Source organism: Pleurodeles waltl, chromosome 3_1, assembly GCF_031143425.1.
Source record: "Pleurodeles waltl isolate 20211129_DDA chromosome 3_1, aPleWal1.hap1.20221129, whole genome shotgun sequence".
Classification (NCBI taxonomy): Eukaryota; Metazoa; Chordata; class Amphibia; order Caudata; family Salamandridae; genus Pleurodeles; species Pleurodeles waltl.
This window is the reverse complement of record NC_090440.1, coordinates 1343628283-1343649837: the sequence shown is the minus strand read 5'-3', so window position 1 is coordinate 1343649837 and position 21555 is coordinate 1343628283. Positions and strand designations below refer to the sequence as shown.

Sequence of the window (21555 nt, the reverse complement as noted above, 5' to 3'; positions counted from 1 at the left end):
CCCCCCTGGCCTGCCTGCATCGCTGAAGAGACCCCTGGGTCTCCCATTGAAACCTATTGAAAACCCGACGCGTGTTTGCACACTGCACCCGGCCGCCCCCGTGCTGCTGAGGGTGTACTTTCTGTGTGGACTTGTGTCCCCCCCCGGTGCCCTACAAAACCCCCCTGGTCTGCCCTCCGAAGATGCGGGTACTTACCTGCTGGCAGACTGGAACCGGGGCACCCCCTTCTCCATTGAAGCCTATGCGTGTTGGGCACCAATTTGACCTCTGCACCGGACCGGCCCTGAGCTGCTGGTGTGGTAACTTTGGGGTTGCTCTGAACCCCCAATGGTGGGCTACCTTGGACCCAAACTTGAACCCTGTAGGTGGTTTACTTACCTGCAAAAACTAACAAACTCTTACTCCCCCCAGGAACTGTTGAAAATTGCACTGTCTAGTTTTAAAATAGCTATATGTCATTTATGTGAAAACTGTATATGCTATTTTGCTAATTCAAAGTTCCTAAAGTACCTACCTGCAATACCTTTCATTTGAAGTATTACATGTAAATCTTGAACCTGTGGTTCTTAAAATAAACTAAGAAAATATATTTTTCTATACAAAAACCTATTGGCCTGGAATTGTCTCTGAGTGTGTGTTCCTCATTTATTGCTTGTGTATGTACAACAAATGCTTAACACTACTCCTTTGATAAGCCTACTGCTCGACCACACTACCACAAAATACAGCATTAGTATTATCTCTTTTTGCCACTATCTTACCTCTAAGGGGAACCCTTGGACTCTGTGCATACTATTCCTTACTTTGAAATAGTGCATACAGAGCCAACTTCCTACACCCCCTGACTTTTTGCCTTTGCTGATGCTAAGTTATGATTTGAAAATGTGCTGGGACCCTGCTAACCAGGCCCCAGCACCAGTGTTCTTTCCCTAAACTGTACCTTTGTCTCCACAATTGGCACAACCCTGGCACTCAGGTAAGTCCCTTGTAACTGGTACCCCTGGTACCAAGGGCCCTGATGCCAGGGAAGGTCTCTAAGGGCTGCAGTATTTCTTATGCCACCCTGGGGACCCCTCACTCAGCACAGACACACTGCTTGCCAGCTTGTGTGTGCTGGTGGGGAGAAAATGACTAAGTCGACATGGCACTCCCCTCAGAGTTTCATGCCAACCTCACGCTGCCTGTGGCATAGGTATGTCACCCCTCTAGCAGGCCTTACAGCCGTAAGGCAGGGTGCACTATACCACTGGTAAGGGCATAGGTGCATGAGCACTATGCCCCTACAGTGTCTAAGCAAAACCTTTGACATTGTAAGTGCAGGGTAGCCATAAGAGTATATGGTCTGGGAGTATGTCAAACACGAACTCCACAGCACCATAATGGCTACACTGAAAACTGGGAAGTTTGGTATCAAACTTCTCAGCACAATAAATGCACTGATGCCAGTGTGCCATGTATGGTAAAATATACCCAGAGGGCACCTTAGAAATGCCCCCTGAAAACATACCAGACTTCCAGTGTAGGCTGACTATTTTTTGCCAGCCTGCCACATGCCAGACATGTTGCTGGCAACATGGGGAGAGTGCCTTTGTCACTCTGTGGCCAGGAACAAAGCCTGTACTGAGTGGAGGTGCTTCTCACCTCCCCCTGCAGGAACTGTAACACCTGGCGGTGAGCCTCAAAGGCTTACCCCTTTTGTTACAGCACCCTAGGGCATCCCAGCTAGTGGAGATGCCCGCCCCTCCGGCCACTGCCCCCACTTTTGGCGGCAAGGCTGGAGGAGATAATAAGAAAAACAAGGAGGAATCACCCACCAGTCAGGACAGCCCCTAAGGTGTCCTGAGCTGAGGTGACCCTTACTTCTAGAAATCCTCCATCTTGTAGGAGGAGGATTCTCCCAATAGGATTAGGGAATGTGCCCCCCTCCCCACAGGGAGGAGGCACAAAGAGGGTGTAGCCACCCTCAAGGACGGTAACCATTGGCTACTGCCCTCCCAGACCTAAACACACTCCTAAATTCAGTATTTAGGGGCCCCCAGAACCTAGGAAACTAGATTCCTGCAACCTTAACAAGAAGAAGGACTGCTGACCTGAAGCCCTGCAGTGAAGACGGAGACAACAACTGCTTTGGCCCCAGCCCTACCGGCCTGTCTCCCAATTTCGAAGAAAACTGCAACAGCGCCGCATCCAACAGGGACCAGCGACCTCTGAAGCCTCAGAGGACTGCCCTGCAACCAAGGACCAAGAAACTCCAGTGAACAGCGGCTCTGTGCAACAATCTGCAACTTTCTTGCAACAAAGAAACGACTTTGAAGACTTCACGTTTCCCGCCGGAAGCGTGAGACTTTCCACTCTATGCCCAACGCCCCCGGATCGACCTGCGGAAAACCAACACTTCAGGGAGGACTCCCAGGCGACTGCGAGCCAGTGAGTAGTCAGAGACGACCCCCCCCTGAGCCCCCACAGCGACGCCTGCAGAGGAAATCCAGAGGCTCCCCCTGACCGCGACTGCCTGTAACAAGGGACCCAATGCCTGGAACCAACACTGCACCCGCAGCCCCCAGGTCTGGAAGGAACACAACTCCAGTGCAGGAGCGACCCCCAGGCGACCCTCTGCCCAGCCCAGGTGGTGGCTACCCCGAGGAGCCCCCCCTGTGCCTGCCTGCATCGCTGAAAAGTCCCCCGGGTCTCCCCATTACTTTCTATACAAATCCCGACGTCTGTTTGCAGTCTGCACCCGGCGGCCCCTGTGCCGCTGAGGGTGTACTTTCTGTGCCTGACTGTGTCCCCCCTGGTGCCCTACAAAACCCCCCTGGTCTGCCCCTGAGGACGCGGGTACTTACCTGCTGGCAGACTGGAACCGAGGCACCCCTGTTCTCCATTGAAGCCTATGTGTTTTGGGCCCCTATTTGACCTCTGCAGCTGACCGGCCCTGAGCTGCTGGTGTGGTAACTTTGGGGTTGCCTTGAACCCCCAACGGTGGGCAACCTTGGACCCAACTTTGAACCCTGTAAGTGTTTTACTTACCTGTGAACTTAACCTCTACTTACCTCCCCCAGGAACTGTTGATTTTTGCACTGTGTCCACTTTTAAAATAGCTTATTGCCATTTTTGCCAAAACTGTACATGCTATTGTGATTATTCAAAGTTCCTAAAGTACCTAAGTGAAATACCTTTCATTTGAAGTATTACTTGTAAATCTTGAACCTGTGGTTCTTAAAATAAACTAAGAAAACATATTTTTCTATATAAAAACCTATTGGCCTGGAATAAGTCTTTGAGTTTGTGTTCCTCATTTATTGCCTGTGTGTGTACAACAAATGCTTAACACTACCCTCTGATAAGCCTACTTCTCGACCACACTACCACAAAATAGAGCTTTAGAATTATCTATTTTTGCCACTATCTTACCTCTAAGGGGAACCCTTGGACTCTGTGCACACTATTTCTTACTTTGAAATAGTATATACAGAGCCAACTTCCTACATCGTCAAACTCCTTTTTCTTTAGTAGGAGCGCTGCCATTTCAACCTTCAGACAATGTCTCTTCTTCTCCACCTCCAACGCCTTTTCGACGTCTCGCTCCGTCAAAGGTTGTCTTTTCAGCATATGTTACCCCGATAGGATCAGGTTCTCTTTCCCAAATGTTTTCGGGGCCTCCTTCCCCAATGATTTTGGGCCAACTGGGGTCTTGCTTGTTTCGGCAGCCAGCCCTCTTTGGTATCCCTGGTGTAGGATCTGTGGGGCTCTCTTGCCTATAGTTGGTCCTCGATCATCTTCATCTTGGACATCGGGCTGGCTTGTGATATTGTTTCTCGGGGACTTTCTCCTCCGAGCTCTTTGGTGTTTATTTAAACATTTTTGGGTCTCTTTTCAACGTCTCTTACCGTCTCCTTTTACTGGAGTTTTTCCTCTGTGTCTCCTTCAAAAAATTCGACGTCCGACCCTCTGTTAGCCGATTCTACACCTCCTGCTTGCTCTTCCTTGTTGCTGGATAGTCCTAACTCCATCAGCGACTCGGGATGCTTTTGGCTGTGCATCGCTGGGCTGTGCTCCTCCCTCTGCTTTCGGTATACTTTGAGTGTCCTGGGGATGAAAGCGGCGCAGGCTTTGCAGCCCTCATTTCTGTGACCCTCGGGAGACACGGGGTTGCAGACCTCATGTGGGTCATACTGGCCAAACTTGTGGTGGCAGTTCGGTCAGAAATTATAAAGGGGTGTTTTCCATGACCCCTACCTTGCTTCATTCTCCTGCTCTGTGGATTTTTCCGGCGTACCCCGCCAGGAAATGTGTCCGGCTGTTTCCTTGCCTCTGCTTTGTTGATCTCGGCGTTCTCCTTCATATAAAACTTCAAAATCTTTACTTTAAGTTTTTGGCGTCCTCTGTCCAAAACTTCAGAGCTCCTTCTTTGCTTCCTGACCCCAAAGGCAGAAAAAAGAATCGGAAGATGGCTACCACACCCAGGAACTTTCAGGGCGATGTCTGACGTCATGCAGGGGGGATGAACCTAACACAAAATGGTGGTCGACAATGCCCAAAAAAGAAAAAAAACAGCAATTCTGGACCCAACCGCTAGATAGCGGAATGATGCACAGCAAGTAAATCCATAAAAGGATTCATGCTGCAGAACTCTCACTACGAGAAAGATTTTCTCAAGGAACAAGTTTCCTTGTTTCCATCTCCTGGCTTCTGCCTTTCCCTCAAGCGTATCTTTGTCAAGACTTCAGCCCACAAAATGCACACTATCTTACTGCACTTTAAAAATTTAGATGTAATTCTGCTAAACTCTCACACTTTTTTTGCACTTAACCAAACTACAAAAAAACAAAAAGGCCGATCTGAGAAGTCTCAAATCCCCCCTGCAATGGATATTGTTTATTTTGAGCTGAGTAACCACTTGTAAGAAGCCGAGGATGTTCAAATCTCCTGAGGAGCTTAGATGACCTTGTCCAAATATAAACTTGGACTAGAACCTAATCTAAATTGACTTAATATAATAAAATGTTAGCTATACATTTTCATTCCGACCCAACACTACAGAACACTTATTCTGGCACCCACTTCCTGTGCTCTCATTCTTTATATTTTAGCAGGAGTGAACTTCCTCCAACCCACCTCCTTTCCCAAATTATCTATATGAGATGCCGGGCACCTCTGTCAAACATTTCTGGAGCACATGGTTGTCAGACCACACTCATGCCACTCCTTTTGCTGAGTTAGCAGTTACCTCCTAAAGCCGCACTTTAGAATGTTTGTATTTCTGCTGGCCACTTCCATGTGCTAGTACACAACACCAGATGCTACTGCATTCCTGTTCTAATCAGCCCTGCCTGCATCTCTCTTGCTCCAATACTACCCTTATTTATAACGCTGACCAAGCGACTGCACGCAAAGAACCTCTTGGCCTCCTTGCAGCCCTGCAATATTTGTTAAAACTGATGAAGATGGGTTGTCGCTATTATTCGCGGTGATAAATCTGAACCGACATCACGGTTCCTGAAATGTGTCAAAAGAAGACTAGATTACTTCTGAAGTTTGCAACCCACAAAGTCGATGCTGGTGTCACCTTAACTGGATTGAAATACAGTCCCTTTAGGTAGGAGGATCAAAAGAACTAAAGCCAGTTTGGAAACTGTAACCACAAGCATGTACGCACATTTTAAAGCTTATAGTTTTTACAGTCAGTTGCGTTGCTGAAAGGTGCTTTTTACTGAAACCTCTGCATTGGGATCAACCAGGGCTCACAAAAGTGTTTCCTCCTTTTAAAGGGAAAATTTGTATTTTCCCTAGAGCAGGTTACAGCAGAACGCAACCAGCTGTTGTCCTGAAAATTTCTCATTTGCCTAACAGGGGCCGTACTGAATGTCAAGAAATATCCACATGTGTGTGTCCTCCACTCCTAGAAGGGAATCAAATGCACATTAGAAAACCAGAAGAAACAAAAAAAGAGACATGCAATCCCACCTGTTAATAACATCTTTGATTGGTTGGATGTGTCTTTATTGAGTTATTAGTTTTAGAGCCCATCTGAGCAGTCTATGAAAATACAAAAAAATCACTAGAAAACATGCACAGAAACACCGAAGCTATTCTGGCCAAGCCATGCAGTGCATGCATTAAGCAGGTACCTCTTCACTGTGAGCAGGAGGTACAGCAAGCGAGAAAGAAGTGCGAGCATCCAAGCTTGGGCCAGGCACACTGCTGCAGAACCTGTACACGTCGCAAAGCTTCAAGTATTCCTGAGGTCCGGGGCATGGGAGATCAGGCTGGGGGGGGCAAAAGGGGCAAGAGTGGAGGAAGAGAGAAGGAAGGCGCAGAGATCAGTAACATGTCAAGCGTGCTCCACATTGGACACCACAGGTTCACGTGCTGGTCCAGGAGCTCTTTCTACTAAAATTGGGTGACATTGCAAAATACCACCACCACCCATCCCCAAAGACATTCACAAAAATAACTCCAAAAACTGCCACCCCACGTAATCCGGGGTATCCAGTTCATTCACCTGTCAAATTCCTCAAACCCCATTCAACACTGAAAACTTCTGGTGCGCAGAAATTCAGGGATGCGCACTGGGTTGTGTTCAAGTTCAAAACACTTCAGCAGTTCACCCTACAACCCAAGTTTATTTTCTAGCGGAAGGCATACAAACAAACACAGTAGAAAATGGATTATAGGGAGACTTGAGTACAGATACATATCATGGTAATGGATAAGGAGCTAAAATGATGATAGCAGGATAGATCAGTTAGTATTGGAGAGGTGGAAGGATAAATCTCCGAGTGATGGAGGATTGAAAGCTGGAAAGATAGACTTGCCAGTGACAGAGGGTTAATGATGGAGATATATATTGGCCAGTGTTTAAGGACTGAAAAGGAGAGACAGAAAGATAAACCAACAATGAAGGGAAGTGAAAGAGGTGAAAAGCTAGACTGGCCAATTGTAGAGAACTGAATGTTATAGAAACTTTTGGCCATCAATGGAGGCATGAAAGTGGTGAAAAAGGCCAATTGGCCAATAATTGAGAATTCCAAGAGACGAGATATAGATCGCCAAATGACTGAAAAAAGAAAGAGGTGGATGCATAGATGAACCACCAGTGAAGGGAATTGAAAGAGCTGAAAGGATAGACCGGCCAAAGATTGAGGATTGAAAGAGGTTTAAGGGCAAGTAAGGGAACAATAAAGGGAAGTGCATGAAGCAGAAGAAGAAATTGATCTATAATGGAAGACTGGAAAAAGTGGAAGGATAGATGAGTGACTGATTGAAGATATAAAGATGCTGAATGATTATTAGTGGATGAGTGAAAGATGAGGAAGTTACATCAGCCAATAACAGCGGATTAGAAGAAGGGAGGATAACTTCAGCAATCCTGAAGGAATTGAAAGAGGTGGAAAGATAGTCCAGCCACTGAGGGAGTAATGAACGATGTGGAAGAACAAGGTGGCCAATGATGGAGAACTGAAAGATAGGGGCAGAAAGAAAGCAATGATGGGAGAAGGGATAATGAAAAGTATAGTGGCCACTGACGGAAGAAATTGGGAGTAAATTTAAGGTTAGATTGGCCAATAATGGAGTACTCAAAGAAATGAAAAGCTCAACAGATGAGGGAGACAAAGAAAAAGAAGATGGACAGACCAAATAGTGAGTGAACTACAAGATGAAGTAGAACAGGAAATGCAATGATATACTGACTAAAGAATAAGAAGCTGAGAAAAGAATGAGCAATGTATTAAGAGGAAAAGTGAAACAGTAACTATAATCTATATACATATCTGCCCTCAAATGGGGGCTAGTAAGGAAGAGATGCTGACTAGATTAGGTAATGATGGTTGTGAAGAAATGGCTCCCTGTTGCAGTTACCCCCCACTTTTTGCCTGATACTGATGCTGACTTGACTGAAAAGTGTGCTGGGAACCTGCTAACGAGGCCCCAGCACCAGTGTTCTTTCACCTAAAATGTACCATTGTTTCCACAATTGGCACAACCCTGGCACCTAGGTAAGTCCCTTGTAACTGGTACCCCTGGTACCAAGGGCCCTGATGCCAGGGAAGGTCTCTAAGGGCTGCAGCATGTCTTATGCCACCCTAGGGACCCCTCACTCAGCACAGACACACTGCTTGCCAGCTTGTGTGTGCTGGTGGGGACAAAATGACTAAGTCGATATGGCACTCCCCTCAGGGTGCCATGCCAACCTCACACTGCCTGTGGCATAGGTAAGTCACCCCTCTAGTAGGCCTTACAGCCCTAAGGCAGGGTGCACTATACCACAGGTGAGGGCATATGTGCATGAGCACTATGCCCCTACAGTGTCTAAGCAAAACCTTAGACATTGTAAGTGCAGGGTAGCCATAAGAGTATATGGGCTGGGAGTCTGTCAAAAACGAACTCCACAGCTCCATAATGGCTACACTGAATACTGGGAAGTTTGGTACCAAACTTCTCAGAATAATAAACCCACACTGATGCCAGTGTTGGATTTATTAAAAAATGCACACAGAGGGCATCATAGAGATGCCCCCTGTATTTTACCCAATTGTTCAGTGCAGGACTGACTGGTGTGTGCCAGCCTGCTGCTGAGAGACGAGTTTCTGACCCCATGCGGTGAGAGCCTTTGTGCTCTCTGAGGACAGAAACAAAGCCTGCTCTGGGTGGAGGTGCTTCACACCTCCCCCCTGCAGGAACTGTAACACCTAGCAGTGAGCTTCAAAGGCTCAAGCTTCGTGTTACAATGCCCCAGGGCACTCCAGCTAGTGGAGATGCCCACCTCCTGGACCCAGCCCCCACTTTTGGCGGCAAGTCCAGGAGAGATAATGAGAAAAACAAGGAGGAGTCACTGGCCAGTCAGGACAGCCCCTAAGGTGTCCTGAGCTGAGGTGACTCTGACTTTTAGAAATCCTCCATCTTGCAGATGGAGGATTCCCCCAATAGGATTAGGGATGTGCCCCCCTCCCCTCAGGGAGGAGGCACAAAGAGGGTGTAGGAAGTTGGCTCTGTATGTGCTATTTCAAAGTAAGGAATAGCATGCACAGAGTCCAAGGGTTCCCCTTAGAGGTAAAATAGTGGTAAAAATAGATAATACTAATGCTCTATTTTGTGGTAGTGTGGTCGAGCAGTAGGCTTATCCAAGGAGTAGTGTTAAGCATTTGTTGTACATACACATAGACAATAAATGAGGTACACACACTCAGAGACAAATCCAGCCAATAGGTTTTGTTATAGAAAAAGATCTTTTCTTAGTTTATTTTAAGAACCACAGGTTCAAATTTAACATGTAATATCTTGTTTGAAAGGTATTGCAGGTAAGTACATTAGGAACTTTGAATCATTTCAATTGCATGTATACTTTTCAAGTTATTCACAAATAGCTACTTTAAAAGTGGACACTTAGTGCAATTTTCACAGTTCCTGGGGGAGGTAAGTTTTTGTTAGTTTTACCAGGTAAGTAGGACACTTACAGGGTTCAGTTCTTGGTCCAAGGTAGCCCACCGTTGGGGGTTCAGAGCAACCCCAAAGTTACCACACCAGCAGCTCAGGGCCGGTCAGGTGCAGAGTTCAAAGTGGTGCCCAAAACGCATAGGCTATAATGGAGCAAAGGGGGTGCCCCGGTTCCGGTCTGCTTGCAGGTAAGTACCCGCGTCTTCGGAGGGCAGACCAGGGGGGGTTTTGTAGGGCACCGGGGGGGACACAAGCCCACACAGAAATTTCACCCTCAGCGGCGCGGGGGCGGCCGGGTGCAGTGTTAGAACAAGCGTCGGGTTCGCAATGTAAGTCAATGAGAGATCAAGGGATCTCTTCAGCGCTGCAGGCAGGCAAGGGGGGGCTTCCTCGGGGAAACCTCCACTTGGGCAAGGGAGAGGGACTCCTGGGGGTCACTTCTGCAGTGAAAGTCCGGTCCTTCAGGTCCTGGGGGCTGCGGGTGCAGGGTCTTTTCCAGGCGTCGGGACTTAGGTTTCAGAGAGTCGCGGTCAGGGGAAGCCTCGGGATTCCCTCTGCAGGCGGCGCTGTGGGGGCTCAGGGGGGACAGGTTTTGGTACTCACAGTCGTAGAGTAGTCCGGGGGTCCTCCCTGAGGTGTTGGTTCTCCACCAGCCGAGTCGGGGTCGCCGGGTGCAGTGTTGCAAGTCTCACGCTTCTTGCGGGGAGATTGCAGGGTTCTTTAAAGCTGCTTCTTGAAACAAAGTTGCAGTCTTTTTGGAGCAGGTCTGCTGTCCTCGGGAGTTTCTTGTCGTCGTTGAAGCAGGGCAGTCCTCAGAGGATTCAGAGGTCGCTGGTCCCTTTGGAAGGCGTCGCTGGAGCAGAGTTCTTTGGAAGGCAGGAGACAGGCCGGTGAGTTTCTGGAGCCAAGGCAGTTGTTGTCTTCTGGTCTTCCTCTGCAGGGGTTTTCAGCTGGGCAGTCCTTCTTCTTGTTGTTGCAGGAATCTAATTTTCTAGGGTTCAGGGTAGCCCTTAAATACTAAATTTAAGGGCGTGTTTAGGTCTGGGGGGTTAGTAGCCAATGGCTACTAGCCCTGAGGGTGGGTACACCCTCTTTGTGCCTCCTCCCAAGGGGAGGGGGTCACAATCCTAACCCTATTGGGGGAATCCTCCATCTGCAAGATGGAGGATTTCTAAAAGTTAGAGCCACCTCAGCTCAGGACACCTTAGGGGCTGTCCTGACTGGCCAGTGACTCCTCCTTGTTATTCTCATTATTTTCTCCGGCCTTGCCGCCAAAAGTGGGGGCCGGGCCGGAGGGGCGGGCAACTCCACTAGCTGGAGTGTCCTGCGGTGCTGTGACAAAGGGGTGAGCCTTTGAGGCTCACCGCCAGGTGTTACAGCTCCTGCCTGGGGGAGGTGTTAGCATCTCCACCCAGTGCAGGCTTTGTTACTGGCCTCAGAGTGACAAAGGCACTCTCCCCATGGGGCCAGCAACATGTCTCTAGTGTGGCAGGCTGCTGGAACTAGTCAGCCTACACAGACAGTCGGTTAAGTTTCAGGGGGCACCTCTAAGGTGCCCTCTGGGGTGTATTTTGCAATAAAATGTACACTGGCATCAGTGTGCATTTATTGTGCTGAGAAGTTTGATACCAAACTTCCCAGTTTTCAGTGTAGCCATTATGGTGTTGTGGAGTTCGTGTTTGACAAACTCCCAGACCATATACTCTTATGGCTACCCTGCACTTACAATGTCTAAGGTTTTGTTTAGACACTGTAGGGGTACCATGCTCATGCATTGGTACCCTCACCTATGGTATAGTGCACCCTGCCTTAGGGCTGTAAGGCCTGCTAGAGGGGTGACTGACCTATACTTGCATAGGCAGTGAGAGGCTGGCATGGCACCCTGAGGGGAGTGCCATGTCGACTTACTCGTTTTGTCCTCACTAGCACATACAAGCTGGCAAGCAGTGTGTCTGTGCTGAGTGAGAGGTCTCCAGGGTGGCATAAGACATGCTGCAGCCCTTAGAGACCTTCCTTGGCATCAGAGCCCTTGGTACTAGAAGTACCAGTTACAAGGGACTTATCTGGATGCCAGGGTCTGCCAATTGTGGATACAAAAGTACAGGTTAGGGAAAGAACACTGGTGCTGGGGCCTGGTTAGCAGGCCTCAGCACACTTTCAATTGTAAACATAGCATCAGCAAAGGCAAAAAGTCAGGGGGCAACCAGGCCAAGGAGGCATTTCCTTACAGAGGGTGTACCCACCCTCAGGGCTAGTAGCCATTGGCTACTAACCCCCCAGACCTAAACACGCCCTTAAATTTAGTATTTAAGGGCTCCCCAGAACCTAGGAACTCAGATTCCTGCAACCTAAGAAGAAGAGGACTGCTGAGCTGAAAAACCCTGCAGTGAAGACGGAGACACCAACTGCCTTGGCCCCAGCTCTACCGGCCTGTCTCCCCCCTTCGGAAGAAAACTGCTCCAGCGACGCTTTCCCCAGGACCAGCGACCTCTGAATCCTCAGAGGACTGCCCTGCTCTAAAAGGACCAAGAAACTCCTGAGAACAGCGGCCCTGTTCACCCAAGACTGCAACCTTGTTTTCAAAGGAGCAACTTAAAGACAACAGCGTTTCCCGCCAGAAGTGTGAGACTTGCAACCCTGCACCCGGCGTCCCCGACTCGACTAGTGGAGAAACAACACTTCAGGAAGGACCCCCCGGCGACTCCGAGATTGTGAGTAACCAAAGTTGTCCCCCCTGAGCCCCCACAGCGACGCCTGCAGAGGGAATCCCGAGGCTCCCCCTGACCGCGACTGCCTGACTCTCAGATCCCGACGCCTGGAAAAGACCCTGCACCCACAGCCCCCAGGACCTGAAGGATCGGAACTCCAGTGCAGGAGTGACCCCCAGGAGGCCCTCTCCCTTGCCCAGGTGGTGGCTACCCCGAGGAGCCCCCCCCCCCCCTTGCCTGCATCGCTGAAGAGACCCCTTGGTCTCCCGTTGATTCCAATTGAAAACCCGACGTGTGTTTGCACACTGCACCCGGCCGCCCCCGTGCTGCTGAGGGTGTACTTCCTGTGCTAACCTGTGTCCCCCCCGGTGCCCTACAAAACCCCCCTGGTCTGCCCTCCGAAGACGCGGGTACTTACCTGCTGGCAGACTGGAACCGGGGCACCCCCCTTCTCCATTGAAGCCTATGTGTTTTGGGCACCACTTTGAACTCAGCACCTGACCGGCCCTGAGCTGCTGGTGTGGTAACTTTGGGGTTGCTCTGAACCCCCAACAGTGGGCTACCTTGGACCCAAACTTGAACCCCGTAGGTGGTTTACTTACCTGCAAGAACTAACAATAACTTACCTCCCCTAGGAACTGTGAAAATTGCACTGTGTCTAGTTTTAAAATAGCTATATGTGTTTTATTTGAAAAGTATATATGCTATTGTGATTATTCAAAGTTCCTAAAGTACTTACCTGCAATAACTTTCATGCAAAGTATTACATGTAGAATTTGAACCTGTGGTTCTTAAAATAAACTAAGAAAATATATTTTTCTATACAAAAACCTATTGGCCTGGAATTGTCTCTGAGTGTGTGTTCCTCATTTATTGCCTGTGTGTATGTACAACAAATGCTTAACACTACTCCTTTGATAAGCCTACTGCTCGACCATACTACCACAAAATAGAGCATTAGTATTATCTCTTTTTGCCACTATCTTACCTCTAAGGGGAACCCTTGGACTCTGTGCATACTATTCCTTACTTTGAAATAGTGCATACAGAGCCAACTTCCTACAGAAGGTCAGATAACTTAATCAGAAGATCAATGGAGAATGGAATGATGAAGGATGGAGGGGAGTGTTAAAAGCCATAATTTAGGAACGCATGGGAGGATGGACTACAAGTGCCAGAGACAGCAACAGAGCATGAGTTATAATGTAGGGTGTAACAAATAAGCAAAAGAAGAAATGGCAGGTGGAGAAGAAAAGGTGGAAGGGAAGCAGTAAGCTAAGGAAAGGGAACAGATAACAGGGAGTGAAGGGTTGACAAAGATATTACACATGGGTTGTGGGAGGAGAGAAGGAAGATTTGAAGAAAATTTAGAGACCAAGATGAATAAAAGAATATAATAAGCGGTGTGTGGTGGATGTGGAAAGACCAGGACAAAGATGTAGACCACTGAATGTACAGTGGTGGGTTGATGGTGGGGAGATGACAGACTGGTTTGATGCACAGTTGAAGAAGCAAAGCAAAGAGGCAAGACAAAATAGAAAGGAGTTAGACCAATGGGTGGAGAAAAAGTAGGAAGTTGGAGTTAAATAACAGATCCCAGCCACTAGGTAAACATGCAGAAATGTGAAAAGTTATATCTAACCAAGACAACTAATAAATGCATAGAGAGATGCTATCTAGGCTTATAGAAAATTCAACCCCTACTCACCAACAATACTTTCCCCCTGGGTTTTACATGATATCAGGGTCTGACTGGCCTATAGGGCAATCAGGCAGCGCCCAATGGACTGGTCTGACACATCAGTGAGTGGGCTGGATTTTTAACCTTTGTGGTCTGGTTTTATGGCCAGGTGGGCCGTGTTTACCTTTAAATTCATTATATTAGTCCTTTTTTTCAGGTATCATCTTCGCTAATAGGGGCATTTGTATTTTGGTGTCCTGGCCTATTTTGATGTGAACACTTCATCCCACCCTCTGCTTTAACCTGGTATGAATCAGGGTCTTCATTCTTGGGAGTAATGTGGTATAATCAATGCTTTTCCCACACTTGGGAGCCACATGGTATAAATTGGGATCTCCTTGACTCTCTGAGCCAAATGAAAAGACCAAAGCTTCCCCCACCCTTGGGAGACACATCTGTAACATAGCTAAGCCCTACTCCCAACTCCTGTGAGTTAATTGGGACTGGCTGCACTCTTTCAACCTCAGCGAGTTATACTGTGCAAACAATGCTCTCTTTACCCCAACAAATGTACATGTTGTGACCACGGCATTCCATCATCCCCGAGGTTACATGACTTGACCCAGTCCCCAACTCCATGCAATGAGTTTAGCTTTACTAATAAGTAGAAGACGCAGATTAAACCACTGGTAGACATGGTTACCTGTCAGTTTCCAACCACGCTATGGCTAGTGGTTTACTCCCAATGGAATAGCGATACCTCTGATAGCAATTAGTATAATATACTAATATTCAATTAATTAAAGACAAAGTATTATGGTGTTAAGTTCCCTTGGTGGATTATGCTCACATTTAGAGTTTTCTTTAGAAACTAGAGGATTTTCTGTTCCCTCCAAATTTTAAACAAGTTCACATGTGTGCGTCTGTCAGAAAGGCTGTGTGGATTGTTTATTCGTTACCTCCATTCTCACAGTGTCACACCGGTCAGATAATGTGCTTGTAAAGTGTGCCAGTGTGTCAAACTCATCAAGTAGGTAGAACTCCCTGTTTGGGTGAATGCAGCAGACCTATGCTATCTAATCAGGGACCCTGTTTGGACGTATCTAACACATCCACGCATTTAAGAGTTTGTTAATGCCAAGAATCACACAAATCAGCCCTTCCAACACACCTTCTCCCTAAGCCAGCTCCTTGTGGCCCTCTTCTCAAGAAATGTCCCCAGGAGGGCGTCAGCTGCAATATCAGTAATACGAGTGACCAGCACAAGAAGAGTGAGACAGATAATTAGTGCGTTAAGTTCTGTTACGTGATGCAGGAAGACCAAGTCAAAAGGATGTGAGACAGAAACAGGAGGCAGCTAGTCCTGTACTGGACTCTAGGTTTCAGAGCACTGTAGGAGCAGGCAAAAAGGATCCATGCCACAGGGCGGCTCAGTTGCAACTAAAGTAACTCTGGAAACAGCAAAGACCATCTTTACAAATGCATTGCCCCCAGCCGGTCACTCTGGAATCATATCAGAGACACTGGGCGAAATGCCATTTGAGATGGGCAACAAATATGTATCTGGGTTTTTTTTTCCCCCAGAGTAATGTTAATTATCAGCCCTAGACAGTGTTGGATTGGGAAGGTGTGAATTCGGCATTGAGCAATGGGCCGGTGCCTCAGGGTTACCTGCGAGCTGCTTTTTTATGGCCTCTGTAAACCGGTCCAAGCGACTTACTTTTTCTCCCAGTCCCCACTAGACTACTTTAATGTGGCGCCAGAATCTCGGTCACTCCCCTGCTGTAAATTTAGGCTTGGGGCCATGTGTTGCTTTAGCTGTTGGGGCACTCATCTCAGCACCCTGCATGCGTGGTCTGCCCTGACGGAAAGTGTCATCCCACAGGGCCTTCACACTTAGGCCATGATGGATGTGGGGAGGGTGGTAGTATGCAGGGGCCTAACTGTAGGGGGCAGGTGATTTTGTCCCATTGGGCCATTCTCACCTAAGCTCCCTTGGAGCAGCATCTGTGTGCTTTTCTTGACTCCTCCCTAGCCAGGTCATTGGCCGGAGGCTATAGTGGGTTAGGGAGGGGGTAAGCCTCCCTAGCAGCCAGGTGTTGTCACCTCAGCCCTAGTTTCTTTGAGGCCTTGTTGGGGGGGGGGGGGCGGGGGTGGAGGATGGGAGAGGGTTCCATAAAAAAGGATGTAGCGCCATGGTCAGAATTGCAGATGTTGGACCTAGGACCAAGTTCCAGTGTCAGCTCAACATCCTGTGATTCTGCACAAATCACTTTAACTCCCCTAAGATAAAATCCCCTCATCTAAAATAAAAACGAATTTTATCTTGTCTAATGTAACTGGTGCTCATGTAAATTGCTCCAGTGCCTATGGGCAGAGTTCACACTATATAAAACTCCAAAAAATAATAAAAAAATAACTAGACAGATACCAATGAGACTACCCAGATCGATGAAAGGGGTGATCAGGGAATGTGGACCACTTTTAGGAGAGTGCTCAGGCTTAATTGTGATCCCAATCCGACCCTGGGTAGATTTCTTCTTTTGTGTTTGTTTAGATCTCTGATCAGCAACTGTCTAGTTGCTTGCTTCGGGCTGCCCTCCTCTTTCATCCTGTTCTCTCTCATTGTGCCAGAGCGGAGATGCTTATGGTCAAATGACCCAAAGGAAGGCAGGAAATATCAGGTCCAACTTCTAAACCTCATCAACTATGCCTCACCTGGTGGTACTCAAGTGGAGGAAGTCCCAATGATTCATAATAGGTTTGTTGCTAGACAATAGAAAAGCCACAGTGGCATACACTTGTTGGAACCCTTAAAACCAAACTGCACTAGAACATTTGTACAATCTCCAACGAAATAAATGTAGTGTACAGATGCTTGTTTTCCCCCCTCAAAGTAGCTTTGTCTATTAGATTTTCTGATTAGACCTGAGAGGACAAACTGACATTTCTTTCAACCAACTCTGCAACTAAAGAAAGTAATTATCTTGATGCGATTGATTGTAATGGAGTAGACATCTATTGCTGTGAATATGCTTTTTATGCAACATGAAATGAGCCATTTATTGACTTGTATCATCTGTGTATTTATTTACATTTTTAAACGTTGTTTATTGCTCTGGTTGTGTAGGCTGTCTGTTTAGCCAAGAAAGGCATTTGTGTCAGTTTTTTACCAGTAACAATAGTTTTTCTCCTTGAGTAATTTCAGACTCCCTTACTATGCATACGTTTGCAAAGTGGTGATTGGATGAAAAAAGGTTCACTTGTTCTTCTTAATGGTTAAACACTGTATGTACCGGGTGAATATCAAACTCCAAAAGCATCATTCTTGCCTAACTATATTTTAAATTACTATTTCGCGAGCCTCAAATGTTTGACAGGATATAGACACTTGATAGAACATTGCTTTTCAAAAACATCTTGCAGCAGCTCAGAGCCCAACACTGCTAACAGGAAGGGTCTAATTTTGAAATCTAATGCCCTGTCTTTACTTACTTCTTTTAAGGCAGATGGGGTCTTTGGAAAGGTCCTCCCACCAGTGACTGCATAGTATTGCTTCTCAAGGGCTGCAAGCGTCTCCTTCTCCTGAAACACATGGGTGGAGCTGCTTACAAAATGAAGCATTATTGAAATACAAAGCCATTGGAGAATACGGAGTGAACAGGGATTCCCGACTCCAGTGAATGTAAAAAAAACAAAAAAAACAGGGGTTCTTGGTACGACATAATTTGGGTACTCAGTAATACAAGCAAGTCAGAGGTTCTAGGTGTCGAGTGGCATCTTTGTTCAACCCCAGCAGATAACGACAAGAGGCCAAAGCTTCTCAGTGTCACATGACCCTCAACTGCAAACAAACAGTTGATATGTGGAGGTCACAGGAAAGACTTTTGTACCTGTCTGAAGGCAGAGACCTATAGGTTGGAAAAGGTAGGGCATTATCACTAGAGCAGAATAAAACCGCTACCAATTCCTGAATGACTCCCCAGCTTGAGAGGGGTGTATTAGCCTGTGGGATAAGATGGCTTTGGCGAGAGACTGGAAGCCTGTCATGCTTAAAGACTTGTGAGGATGCTTATGAAAATAATTTATAGGAAGGTCCTGAGGCTGGGGGCAAACTTTTTAGATCTACCTCTCCTGTTCCATGTTGCAATTCTCTGCCACGGCACCAACTGTGTAGAGGACAGGTAGTGCAATGCATTACCTGTAATAATCGTCTTTTCATTCTCCAGTCCCTTTTTTTGCCTCTGTTAGTGAAATCTTACATGTGGCCTTTCTACATGTCTTTTCCACTTATATCATCTTCGATATCATTTCAGCAGTCTGTTTGCACCATTCAAAATGTTACTTTAATGCAAATGCAACTCAAGTGTGAGCCTGCTGAAGTGGTTTGGAAGGGCCACTGTTGTAGGTGTCAAAGGCAAACAGAAACAAGGACTATGCACTCTCTACTAACTAAAGTGTTGACCACTGACAGCTGGCATCACACATGTTGAATGAGACGTTTTCTAGTTATGTGTTAGAGATGGAAACCAAGTTATTTCTGAATTTTCAGTTTATGCAGAGAATTCTGTGACAGGCGTGTAATTAATGATTTAAAAGGTGAAGAGCATCTCAAATACAGTGTAAAACTTGCCCAAGTATCCCTTCTATAGTCCACTGTGCAGTGCCTCCACCAGCAGACACCACTGGCCTTACCTTCTGAAGTAGCAACAGCGCAGCATTCTTCTCCTTGGTGACGCGTTCGGACTCCTGTGCAGCCTGCATGCGTATCTGATTGGCTTGGTTCTCTAGTGCTGCCACCCGCTCCTACGAAGACGTGAATGGTTCAGAGACGTGTGTTAACATTGCCTTGATTGTTCCCAAGAACAATCATTTCCAGTTTTCACCACAAGGTACGTTCTCAGGCCTGGGGAGGGTGACCAGAGCAGACCATAACTCCCCCAGGTGCTATACCTCTGCTCTCCATTATCATCATCCTTTTCGTATAACGATCTGCCCTCCTGTGCATATACTTCCAACCTGCATTTTCAACTTCCACAAGGCTTGTTCACATGTTCAGCCCCTCCATCATATATGCTGTCCTTCCGGACTTTATGCACAACTTCAGAACATGCACTCCCACTTACACTCAGTGCTGGCCTTAGTCCCAAGCAATATACTGCCATCCCATCTTCCTTGCTACTCACCCAAGCCACTTCACTCCAGGTTTCAGTTTATGCCTGCTTTGTCCTTCCCCCACCCCCAAAGACCTGTGCTCCCTCTGTAGTCAGACTGTTTTCAATGCCCTCCCTAAGCCTCACCCCCTTTGAGTCTCCTTGAGAACCTGTGCTATCCCCTTCAGACTATATGCTGCCCTCTGTCTTATTCACTGTGCCACTCATCGTCCACCAAACAACCCAATGCTAGACACAGCAGCTACTGGAGGGAACCACTGCTGTACTCTTAAGGAACCGGTCCCTCATGGTCCCCATCCTATCCAAGAGTGCCCGCCTATGTCTCTGAGCGGCACTGCTTCCACACCCAGCGGTGCTCAGCCGACTCTCACCTCTCCCAAGTCCTCACAGCTCTTTATGACCCATTAATATTCTTAGCAATATCATGGTGGCACTATGCCTTGTTCTGTACTATACTCTAGGCTCATGGTCTAATGCTGCACTCCATGGCCTCTTCTTTCCCCTTCCTCTATAGTGTCTCCTTACACAAAAAGCCCCGTGCTTTTCTACCTCTGTGCACTCAAGCCCCTTTACCCATATCACTTCTACATCCCTCTTGGTAACGTTGCAGTGGTAACTTTGCACAGCTCTGCAGCAGTTGGGCAACTTCTCTACTCCTGCTCCTCCCCAAGCCCATTCTCTTAAGACCGGTTGGGTTCCTCTCCTTATCACAGTCTGCCCATACCTTCCGCTTGGCAATGTTGCGATGGTACTCGGCCTTGCTCTGCAGCAGTTGGTGGCTCACAGTCTCCCGTTCCTCCTCCAAACGGCTCTCTTTCTCCAGCTGCTGGAACTCCAGGTCCTCAAACAGCTTGGTTTGTGCATCCAGGTTCTCTGCTTCCTTCAAAAGATACACACACGTCTAAACTTCACCTCATTCCAACTACCTTTCTCCAAAACCTCGAAAACTGCGTCCTATGACCCCGCCCAGTTTGCATGTTCAAAGGCTCACACTCACTCTACAGCATAAGGCCCTCGCCACCTTTAATGTCCCATTCCATTCTCTGGGTCTCCTGCCTCATCTTCATGCCAGACTCTTCTGTCTGCATCATCCTGGCTCCGCCCTCTGCCCTCCCAACCAGTTTCTTGCGGCTACTTATACAGCTCTGGGACCATACTGGCCATCTTCTGTATGGCTTTCCTGGAAATAAAGGAAGAACCATAGAGATATGTAGAATGCCTGTTAATTGCATCCTTCAGTGAAAAGTGCACTCAGTGAATGTGACTTTCAAAGAAAAGATGGAGGGTAGAGAAGGAATAGGCTACAGTGAAAAAATGGGAGCAGCAGAATAAATTTGAGCAAGGAGAGTAAACGCTGCAGGGGGCTTTGTTACACCACTGATCAGGAGCAGGGGAGAATGGGAAACATGCAACAATGGCAGCAGACTAAAGAATGGGGCATTGGATTGATGAGAGGAAAGAAAAAGAAAAAAGCAAATAAGAGAGGGAAAGTAGGAAGAGCTGGAAATCTGGAGATGGAAAGTGGGAAAAGCAGGAAATAGGGGACTGTCCTATGCTGAGAGCACAGGACAGATATGGGGATCTGTTGGGTGGGAAGCCACAAGGCTGAGGAGTGTGCTGAGACCTGGGCGTGGGCACAGCCTTGTAGATCCGGCTGTTGGTCCACGTAGACCCAAAATGTGTTATTCTCATTATTTCCAAGTATAAATCACAATAAAGTAGCTTAGTGAAGGTCAATGGTATGATCCAGTGTGACTACGGCTTAAAAACTGAAAGAGGACAGTCCTTCTGACTACTTACTCACCTGTCATATTAGTATTCCATAACAGGTATACTCTACGGAGTGCTGGGTACAGCATGTCTTCCAATACCTTTAGTAAAATAGACTGAGTGGATAACTCTGGATATCATTAAGTAAGTGAAGATCCTATAATGTCCCACTCCACTGCATGAACCTTAGAGTTACTCCCCTGCACAATCCTTGACATTGTTACAAGTACAAACGAACTAAGTACAAGACTGGGTAAAATACATGTAGGGCAATGGACTAAATAAACATAAAAAAAGACATAATTGGATTAAAAAAATACACATGGGAACATCCAAATAGCATTATCCCCATTAACCGCAATGTATGTTTCTTCATAGAGTTCTTTCAACAGTCGGAATGTAAATTTCACTGACTGTTTTTGTAGAGGAGTATGCAAACATAAAAGTAACTATGCAGGTTAAGTAGCCAGTATGCCGCAATTAACGTTAATAAATGGGGACAAAAATGTGGACCACAAACTTTGTTATCATGACATAAGATTCATTTTTAAGCTGTCTCACTGGAAGGAACTTTCGTTCACAAAAACTTCCACTCCAAAAATGTTTCAAAAACAGAGTAAAATCGGAGTATATTTTGAAAGACTGTAAGATACATACATTTCACTTTTAAGAGTACTGTGAATCCGCTACAGCAAACAGCAAAAGGTTAAGGTACGTCTGCAGCAGAATCACAACGGATGGGTATGCCCCCTGGTAACACACTAGATGTGGAATCTGTTCCATGTG

The 21555-nt window shown here is 47.0% G+C and overlaps 1 protein-coding gene across 30 annotated transcripts in view; it reads right to left on the bottom strand.

Moving 5' to 3' along the window:
* Positions 1-21555, bottom strand: part of PHLDB1 (pleckstrin homology like domain family B member 1) — a 397027-nt gene that overhangs the window by 140626 nt on the left and 234846 nt on the right. For 18 of the 30 annotated variants that reach the window (XM_069224755.1, XM_069224758.1, XM_069224757.1 and 15 more), the window contains 4 exons: positions 19724-19879; positions 18521-18631; positions 17321-17410; positions 6130-6267 (listed from right to left, as the gene is read on the bottom strand). In XM_069224755.1, coding sequence (XP_069080856.1) covers positions 6130-6267; positions 17321-17410; positions 18521-18631; positions 19724-19879 — 495 coding nt within the window. The remainder of the gene's footprint in view (positions 1-6129; positions 6268-17320; positions 17411-18520; positions 18632-19723; positions 19880-21555) is intronic. The other 12 variants (XM_069224773.1, XM_069224769.1, XM_069224775.1 and 9 more) reach the window with 1 other exon arrangement.